Source organism: Myotis davidii, unplaced genomic scaffold (genome assembly GCF_000327345.1).
Source record: "Myotis davidii unplaced genomic scaffold, ASM32734v1 scaffold13, whole genome shotgun sequence".
Taxonomy (NCBI): domain Eukaryota; kingdom Metazoa; phylum Chordata; class Mammalia; order Chiroptera; family Vespertilionidae; genus Myotis; species Myotis davidii.
In genome coordinates this window covers 280,663-290,661 of record NW_006286243.1, presented here as the reverse complement: position 1 = coordinate 290,661, position 9,999 = coordinate 280,663, and the positions used below count along the sequence as shown (strand labels likewise).

Below are 9,999 nucleotides of genomic sequence, written 5' to 3'. Positions count from 1 at the left end.
CAATAAATATTCAAAGTAGTGAATAGCAAGGACCTACAACCAAGATTACTCTACCCAGCAAAGCTATCATTTAGAACGGAAGGTCAGATAAAGAGCTTCACAGACAAGAAAAGGCTAAAGGAGTTCATCACCATCAAACCAGGATTATATGAAATGCTGAAGGATATTCTTTAAGAAAAGGAAGAAGAAGAAAAAGGTAAAGATAAAATTTATGAACAACGAAGTATCAACAAATAAATACCTATCAACGTGTGAACCTAAAAATTAAGTCAGAATAAACAGGTGAATATAATAGAAGCAGGGGCATAGAAAGGGAGTGGACTGACAATTCTTGGGGGAAGGGACTGTGGGGGTGTGTGTGGGAAAAGATTGGACAAAAATCACACCTATGGGAAGAAAAAGGTAAAGATAAAATTTATGAACAACGAAGTATCAACAAATAAATACCTATCAACAAGTGAACCTAAAAATTAAGTCAGAATAAACAGGTGAATATAATAGAAGCAGGGGCATAGAAAGGGAGTGGACTGACAATTCTTGGGGGAAGGGACTGTGGGGGTGTGTGTGGGAAAAGATTGGACAAAAATCTTACACCTATGGATGAGGACAGTGGCAGGGGGTAAGGGCATGGGGTGGGGTGGGAACCATGTGGAGGGGAACTATGGGGGAAAGAAGAGGAACATCTGTAATAATCTGCACAATAAAGATTTATTAATTAAAAAAAAGAAGATGTCTTGAGAAGATAGAAGGGAAACACTGCCATTTGCATGGGTCCCTACCTTGTTCAGACTCGCTGCTACCATCTCTGGTCTTCATCTTGTAATATGGTTCATTGCAGTAGTACTGGATACGGGCCTGGTAGGTGTTTACCCCGTTTGTGGTGGTATACTTGAAGAGCCCATTACGCAGGCTTCGGGGCTGCCCACAGTCCTTGACTGGGAGAGAACACAGGGCCACATGAGAGCTGACAATGATGGTTGGAACTTCGGTGAGAGGAATGTGAGTTGTCTATCCACAGAACAGGCTGAGAACCTTAGAGAAATAAGTTTCTCTATTGGGGGGCACCTGGGGTGGATGAGAACTAAATGGACTGAAGTTCAGTTCGAAGCAGAGTCCATCAATCCTATTGAGATGAAGGTTGCCTGGTTCCTGAGGTGGCCATAGGCTTCAAAGAAGAAATCAAGGGGAGGGTCTTTTGGGGAGAGGCTTACTTCCAGATCCCCCTCTTCCCTTCTCAGCCTGGGTCCCCAAGGCTGGGTGGTGGGAGACACATCCTGAATTGTGACTTACTCTTGCACCTGGGCATGGCGCGATGCCACGTGCCGTCATCCTGGCAGACAGCTGTGAAGGAGGGCAGTGCCTGTTTCCCCTGTTTGAGCAGAGGTAGAGGTGCCATTAGTACAGGAGGCACTGCAACTCCCATCCTGCCCTTCCCTACATGGCAGGTAGTGCAAATACAGCTCTCAAACTCTCAGACCTCAGCACCCCTGGGATGTGGCTCATTCATCCTTCTCCCTAGCCAGGATGCTCAGACCAGAGTTATACATGGAAGCACTGAGTCATACAGGAGAAAGTCAGAGAAAGGGCTAATTGTCAGACCCAATAATTCTCTCTCTAGACTCTTGTCTATTTCCACTGAAGTCTAATTGAACCCCACAATTTTAATTATTTATCCACTTTATTTAACAGTTTTTCCATTATAGTTGATATTCAATATTATTTTATATTTGTTTAAGGTGTGTAGCATAGTTGTTAGACAATTATATAATTTACAAAGTGATGACCCTGATAATTCAAGTACTCACCTGGCACCATATTTAGTTATTACAATACTAGAGACCCAGTGCACAAAATTTGTGCATGGGTAGGGTCCCTAGCAGCTGCTGGCTGCTGGCCAGGACCTCCCTTCATTCCACCCTGCTCCCTGGTGGTCAGCGCACGTCATAGTGAGAGATTGAACTTCTGGTCAGTCAAACTCCCGAGGGGACACTTTGCATATTAGGCTTTTATATATCTAGATTATTGACAATATTCCCTATGTACTATATGTCCATCTGAGTTACTCCTGGGCCAGCTCTCTCCCTCAGCCCTGGGCTCTTACCTCGATGAGTTGGTAGCCTTGTTTGCAGGTCGCGATGAAGTAGTCACGGAATTGGTACTGAGGCTGCAGATTCTGGATGATGGTGAACTCATCTAGGGTTTTGGGCTGGGGGCACTTGATGACTGTGGCAGAGACCAGAGGGTACGTTTATTTTGGAGCCACTTGCCTTCCTTCTCCCTGCCTGATCCTGCCCCATTGCTGGTCAGTGAAGGAGGCCCCCAGGCAACCTTACTTGAAGTGGTATAGTGCAGCTTCCAGCCCCGGCTGTCCCCTGACTCGTCCGTGAAGAACAGCAGATCCACAGCATTGCTGCTGGTGTCAAGGTCAGCGGGTCTTTGCTTCCCACAGAACTCGCCGATGTTCCTCCCACTGGTGTAGATCTGGTGGGGTAGGAGGGAGGGTCATCTCTCCAATGCAGACATTTTCCCACAGGTTCAGGGTGGTGGTAGTAATCTTGCTTTATACCATAAATTATATAATTGTTTGTTTTCAAGCTGGAGGGGAAAAGGAATCCCCAGGACCTGCTTCCAGTTGTCTAGGAGCTTGCCCAACCCATGTGTGATGTTGGACATACCTGTCCCAATTGGCCAGAGGATCCGGCAGGCAGTAGGGATAAAAAGGACCAAGTGGGGATGGGAAGGAGAGGGAGGGGTTTCTCTGGGGGTGGGATGGCCGTACCTGTAGCTGGTCATAGGGGCAGTGTACTTGCTGGTGGTCATCGATTTCAAAAGGCTCCAGGAACTTAAGGTGGATAGTGTAGCCCCGCTCCACCCGGATGCTGTAGTTGCAGCGCAGGTCAGGAGGGTAGGGCCGGGGGTACTCCAGGCTGGACACGTAGCCCGATGGCTCTGTGTACAGCTCGCTGCTGCATTCAACTGTGAGAGCACAGCCGGAGGGGGTCACCAGGAGACGCTCTGGCTGGCCCAGCAAACCCTTGTTCAGGCTTTACCTCTCTCCCACACTACCCAACCTCACCTTGGCAGGAATGTCCGTCCTTCTGAAGCTCATAGCCTGGACGGCAGGAACAGAAGTAGCCACCAACGTAGTTGTGACAAAGGTGCTGGCACAGGGGCTGGGGATTCTTCTCAACTGTGTTTTGCTGGGAAGCGCATTCATCAAGGTCTGGAAGAGATTCCGGAAGGATTAAACTCCTGCCAGGGGACTTCTGTAGTGCTGTTGATCTCAGGGTGTCTCTCACCAGAGGCCACAAGACCAAGTTAGCTGGACCTCTAGGCCTCTGTAATGCTTTCTGGGAACTACCCAATGGGGACAGAGCCCAGGTTGGCATGCCTCTTCTGGAAAAAGCTCTCTCGAGGGGAAAAATAAGGAAGGCCAGGCTTCCTGCTTCTTTGTACTCAAGATTCCCTCTTTCCAGTTCCCATTCAAAAGGACAGAAGCCTTAAAAAGGCTCCCTGGGGACCACTCACCCACAGCTTGGTAGTAGGCCAGGAAGCCCTTGTAGAACATGACGGTGCCATTCTCCTCGTTGGAGAAGTCTGTGTGGAAGGTCAGTAGCATCTTGTTTCCTTCGGATATAAATTCCTTTTCTCCTGGGGGGTTGCCCAGTGGAGAACCCAGTTGCCCACAGAACCTCCCCAGGGTTTTCTTATCAGCAGATATCTGGTGGAGGAAGGACAAGGAGTAGAAAGAAGGGCTGTTGAGACATGTTCCATGTGGGTAGTCAGTGATGGTCCTCCTTATCTTGTCCAGAGAGTGAATAAGCCCCACTTCTGGAATGGCCTCCAACTCATCTCCTCCTGCTGGGCTCTGGCTGTCGAAAACTTCCCCAGGTGATTTTCATCTGGCACCTGATCTCCCATTGGCTACCTCTTTTCATGTTCTCCTGTGCCCCTCCCCTGTTTATGTTCCCCAAGCATGTTTCAGACTTTTCTTCATTCCCAGCCCTTCCCTTCCAGTCTTCCACTGGAATCCTGATTGCCTCTACCCAGACTTTATTTTCCTTCATTCTTAGAATCTGGACTGATCTGCTTTAATTTCTATCCTGTCATTGGACCTCACCTTATTCAAACCATCCATGTCCAGTCATGTCTCCTGATACACATAGCTGAACGTGAGCCGCAGGGGCCCAGCAGGGGCCCTCCAGCTTTAGCATCGGGCAAGCATCGCCCAGCTTTCCTTATTTCTTTCTTCATGATTCGTTAGCCCATCAAAAGCAGATGCCCTTCCCCCAGCCCAGTTCCTCACTATCCCTGCCACCGAGACCCCTCCCCCCAACACAGCAAACTTCCCCAGTCCTTTGGACTAGGAAGACGTACCATTTTCATGTTATTCTCTCACCACTTCCTGAGAGTGATATTTATTGGAGGTGTGTAGGTTCTATTTGAATCCTGAATCTAGAACCTCATTTTTATTGGATGCAGAAAGATGGGACTGGGTGGGTACCCTTAGTTATTACAGAGGGGAGGGGACTGAGTCCACTGTCCTTGAGCTATAACCACACACATTTTCTTCCCCATGTTCCTGTGCTCCTGATGAGGCAGGCAGTCATGGTGATATTCTCCATGGAAACAGGGAAACTGAGGCAGAGCAGTTTCTCAGAGACTCCCATCAAGGAAATGGATGGGGAAGGTTTTTCTGAATCCTGTAGATCAGTGGTTCTCAACCTTCCTAATGCCTCGACCCTTTAATACAGTTCCTCATGTTGTGGTGACCCCCAACCATAAAATTATTTTCGTTGCTACTTCATAACTGTAATTTTGCTACTGTTATGAATCGTCATGCAAATATCTGATATGCAGGATGTATTTTCATTGTTACAAATTGAACATAATTAAAGCATAGTGATTAATCACAAAAACAATATGTAATTATATATGTGTTTTCCAATGGTCTTAGGCAACCCCTGTGAAAGGGTCGTTCGACCCCCAAAGGAGTCGCAACCCACAGGTTGAGAAGCGCTGCTGTAGCTGGTACATTTCTTGAGAGTGGGAACTGTAGCTTCCTTCCTCTGTGTTTCTCCCCCACAGTGCTCACTGAGGGCCTCTGAAACGGGTGGACACCATTCATGGTCTCACCCAACTCCCAGAACTCCACTTGGCCATCAGCTCTAACAGGGCTGGGGCTGTGTCCACGGGTGGGGAATATAACCGGGGTGGTTAGAACACAAGTCCTCATGTTCCAGAGCCACCCAGCTCTCCCTCTGCCCTCACAACCTGACCTCCTACCTTGACATAGTCATAGAAACAGTCTTCAGAAGGCTCCAGGTCAAACTGCCAGAAGACAAGCTTCACCCTGTATCCCGTGGGGACTGTGATCACAGTGGTGGTCTCAAAGTTGTTGGGGTAAGGCTTGGGGTACAGAGGGGAAGTCACCTCCCCGTAGAGGTCCTGAGCGATGGGCATGGAGCCTCCCACCTTGCAGAACAGGACTGACACCAGGAGGTATAAAAGCCACCTGCCAGAAAGAAAGAGGGTGTCTGGAGGGCTGTTTGGGCAGTGACTTGGGTCGGGGGATGGGATAGTCATACCACTGGTCATTTTCCTCTGCCCATTCTAGACCTCACCATGTTCCAGGTGAGTGTGGTTGGAGTGGGGAGGCTGGTCTCTGCATCGGCTGCATTGATTGTTTCTCCCCAGGGCAGAGTCCAGTCCAGAGGTCAACTGCCTTCACCTCTCTCCCCATCCTCCTCTGCTGCCCTGTACCATCACTCCCTCCCCACCTCCCCTTTCCATTCCTGGAATAGGGATGGCTTGGGACCAGCTAATTGAGGGTGAGGGTTTCCAGTCATGGTTCTCTTAAAGGGCTCCCAAAGGCTCAGCAAAGGCCTCTGGGAGAAACCGCCTGTGGAGTATGGAGAAGGGTAGCACAGAAGACACCCTACTGAGCAGAGTGGGTTCCCCCATCTTGGCACTCCCCTGCTATGAGCTGGGGGGAAGAAGAGGATGTGGCCATCACCTCGTATGTCTAAGGCCTCCTTTAGTCCTCAGGAGGAGGGATGGGGACTATGAGTTTGAGTGTGTGCATGCATGTGCACATTGGAATAGATAAGGGATATGGGGAGGAGAAGGCTGTTCTTGTCTCTCTGAATATATTTGGGGGCAGCGTTGCCTCCCATGCCCAGGGTTCTCCCCTCTGGTATCTTCCTCCCTCCTCGGTCCCCGTCAGCCTTACTCACATTTCTCAAGTCCTGTTTTTGGATCCTGGACTCTCCTGACAGCGTCTTCATCCACTCTGTGTAGAGGGAGAGAGCAGCGGTCATGCAGAGGAGAGAAGGGGGAGGGAGGGACTGACTGAGGTGGGGGAAGGGGGACCTTTCCCGGAGGAATGCTGTAGGGAATGAACTATTTGCATAAACAAAACTGAAAAAAAAAATCTGTTTCCAGTTTCATTCAGTTTTGGTTTTGAATTCCCTGATAGTGCTGCCACCTGCTGGCCCATATGGGGAAGAGTCAGTTTTTAGGGACAGAAAAGCCTTGGGTTGGAAGCCCAAACTTCTTGTTTTCTAAGTCTGATCTGAATACTCCCTATCTTCAGGGACCTTCCTAGAGACTGCTGCTGCTGTGTTTACAAGATTCCCACCCAAAGTCCAGTGGAAATCACAGCTGAGGGGACTCTCTTTTCTGGACTGCCCTTTTCCATTCACCCGTTTGTCCTACCCTTAGTCACAGCAGCCCTGGTCCAGCAATGGCCAGAGTTTTGACACCCGGGATGATGTGACAGGGGCAGAGGAGGGCAGCAAGGGTGTGGACAGAGGAGAATGGAGTGTGGCTGCATTGGAACCCGGCTTACTTTGCTCATGGATGACACCTAAACATAGAACAGGAATTGCTGCACTAGGGTCTGTTTTAAGACTCCTCCTCCCCACCTCAGTGAAATCGGCTTTTAGAGAAGCAAGGGCAGCTGGGGAGTGGGTGGGGACATCCTTTTTGCCTCAGCTTCTTGTTAAGAATTTGAGCCCCTGAGCATCACAGCTGCTTAGGGCCGGGCGAAGGGAGTGGCTGTGGACCAAGAGTGACTTGAGGGGAAGCTAGACCCCTGGGAGGGCGGAGAGCTCTTGTCCCTCCTGTCCACCAGGACACCGTGTCCTGTTTTAAAGGTTTGCTGTTTGTGGGAGCCTTTCTTCATCAACTCTCCATGGGTCAAATGCCTTATGGCATGAATTCCATTGGGAGGCTCAGGCTGCAGAGCTGGGCCCTGAGCTCTGAGGCCTTTGTCGTGTATCCTGCTTGTTTCCCTTATTAGATTAATTCTTTTTTTAATATATTTTATTGATTTTTTTCAGAGAGGAAGGGAGATAGAGAGTTAGAAACATCGATGAGAGAGAAACATCGATCAGCTGCCTCCTGCACACCCCCTACTGGGGTTGTGCCCGCAACCCAGGTACATGCCCCTGACCAGAATCGAACCGGGGACCTTTCAGTCCGCAGGCCGACGCTCTATCCATTGAGCCAAACCGGTTTCGGCAAAGATTAATTCTTCTATCCCTGTACCCACCCACCCACTCATTCCTCCTTAATGGGCCACCTACTCAATGTGCCAGGCCCTTTCCTCGGCAATGGATTGTAAGGACTCATGAAGATGGAGCAGTTCGCCCTTAGGCAGCAACAAGTCATCACTGGATGCAGTGAGAGCAGACACGTGAAGGGTTTCCTCAGCAGGCTTACCTGTCGAGCTGAGGAATACATCTTATGGCAGGGCTGATCCATGGCGTGACCCATGACATGACCCATGGCCTTGTAAGGTCAGGAAAGACAAAAGATAGGGAGGATAAGGACTAGGTCAGGAGACAAGAAAGAGGGGGACTCTTGTCCAGCAAATTGCACATTAGCACCCGACAGCAGTGTGTGTGTGTGTGTGTGTGTGTGTGTGTGTGTGTTCATGGTGGGGCAGGACGGCAGAGGTAACAGGGAAGGAGGAGGTGGTCTGAGAAGGTAAGTCTTAGCTGAAGCTCTCCGAGCCCATCTACAGATTCTGAGGTCTGTCCCAGTACTTTGCAACATGACTGGAAAGTGACCAACCTGGCCCTCATTCGCTCAGTCCCACCCTAACCTCCACTCTGCCCAACTACTCAGAATAATCTTTACTTACACATTTTTTTAAAATATATATTTTTATTGATTTCTTACAGAGAGGAAGAGTCAGAAACATCGATGAGAAACATCGATCAGCTGCCTCCTGCACACCCCCTACTGGGGATGTGCCTGCAACCAAGGCACATGCCCTTGACCATAATCAAACCCGGGACTCTCCAGTCCACAGGCTGACACTCTATCCACTGAGCCAAACCCGTCAGGGCTTTACTTACACATTTGATTTATGCCCTTGACTCATAACAAGAATAGAAAGAAGGAACAGCCATATAGAGAGTGTCAGGACACCTGTCAGATTGGCTATCATCAACAAATCCACAAACGACAAGTGCTGGAGAGGATGTGGAGAAAAAGGAACATTCGTGCACTGCTGGTGGGAATGTAGACTGGTGCAGCCATTATGGAAGACAGTATGGAGTTTCCTCAAAAAACTAAAAATGGAACTCCCATTTGACCCTGTGATCCCACTTCTAGGAATAAAAAGCCTCAAACAGAGTGTCAAACTGCATCGGGAAGGCCGGGGAGGGTTCGGGGGCGGAAGGGAGGGGGGTAGGAGATCAACCAAAGGACTTGTATGCATGCATATAAGCATAACCAATGGACATAAGACACTGGAGGGTAGGGGAGGCCAGGGGATTGTCAAGGGCAGGGGAAAAAAAGGGACACATATGTAATACCCTTTGTAATACTGTAAGCAATAAAAAACAAAACAAAACAAAAAACAAACAAAAAAAAGAGTGTCAGGCACTTGACTTAAAGCCAGTATTTGAAGACATTGTCTATTACATTGTTCATTCCTCCTAGGATTTGATTTTGGGGGAAATTTTTTCTCCCTTAAAGTAATGGTAGGTTTTTCTTTGTGGCTATATCCATAATTATACCTACATCTAGTTATATAAATATTGATGTATACATATGGGCATATATTTTTTGCCTTGGTTGGGAGAAACTCATATCATTTTTTTTCAATAACAAAAAATAAAACTAAATACATGTTCATTAAATAAAATTTAGCAAATAGAGAAAAACATGGAAAACAAAACAGCCAGAATTATACCACTTAAAACAATCTCTGAAGAACATTTTAGAGTATTTTAAAAATGTCTTTATTAGTTGATTGATTTTAGAGAGAGTGGAAGGGAGAGGGATAGAGAGATAGAGACATTGATGAGAGAGAAACTTTGATTGGCTGCCTCCTGCATGCCCCCTGCATGCCCCCTGTTGGGATCAAGCCTGCAACCCCCACATGTGCCATGACCAGGAGTTGAACCAGTGACCTCTTGGTTCATGGGTTAACACTCAACCACTGAGCCACACCTGCTGGGCTTAGAGTATTTTTCATGGTCTTTGTATTATGTACTATTCAACTTTGTAAAATAGAAGTAACCACATATACGTTCACATTTTAATCCTATTTTTCCAAAGGTAAATTTAACCTTTTACTATATAGCTAACTTGATTTTCAATAGTAGCAAATTTGCTCTCTTCTCTGTTTCATTCATTTTCTAGTTCTATTTGAACAAGTGTATTTTATTTGCAACTTTTACTCTAAATCACCATCATGTCCTCACTAAAAATTAAATAGTTGGTCCTCTCAGGTGGAGCATGGCCCGGGGTGTCCAGCAGCACTGGAGGCCCTGTGGGAACATCCAGCCCAGGGCTGGGCTCAGGAGATGGGGTGTCTGCAGGAGATGGGGCCCCAGGAAAGTGCGAGCCAGGTGTCATCCTCCTCACTGAAGCAGGAATTCTCAGGGAGAGAGAATCTGTAGGGATGTCTGATTGGGAGGGGAAGTGGGCGATACGGCAAGTCCAGAGGACCCCTGAGAAGTGTAAAGGCGCACTGGGAAG

General features: G+C 48.1%; 1 protein-coding gene across 2 annotated transcripts in view; it reads right to left on the bottom strand.

The window, feature by feature from the left end:
• The window catches only part of C1R (complement component 1, r subcomponent), an 11,285-nt gene extending 4,915 nt beyond the window's left edge, over positions 1-6,370 (bottom strand). Inside the window, exons 1-9 of one of the 2 annotated variants that reach the window (XM_006757545.2) lie at positions 6,237-6,370; positions 5,287-5,515; positions 3,529-3,721; positions 3,077-3,223; positions 2,780-2,976; positions 2,334-2,481; positions 2,102-2,223; positions 1,291-1,369; positions 780-935 (exon numbers count right to left, since the gene is read on the bottom strand). In XM_006757545.2, coding sequence (XP_006757608.1) covers positions 780-935; positions 1,291-1,369; positions 2,102-2,223; positions 2,334-2,481; positions 2,780-2,976; positions 3,077-3,223; positions 3,529-3,721; positions 5,287-5,515; positions 6,237-6,238 — 1,273 coding nt within the window. In that variant the 5' untranslated portion in view covers positions 6,239-6,370. Of the gene's footprint in view, positions 1-779; positions 936-1,290; positions 1,370-2,101; positions 2,224-2,333; positions 2,482-2,779; positions 2,977-3,076; positions 3,224-3,528; positions 3,722-5,286; positions 5,516-5,624; positions 5,719-6,236 lie in introns of those variants that run through there. The other variant, XM_006757544.2, reaches the window with a different exon arrangement.
• Positions 6,371-9,999: the final 3,629 nt, after the last annotated feature.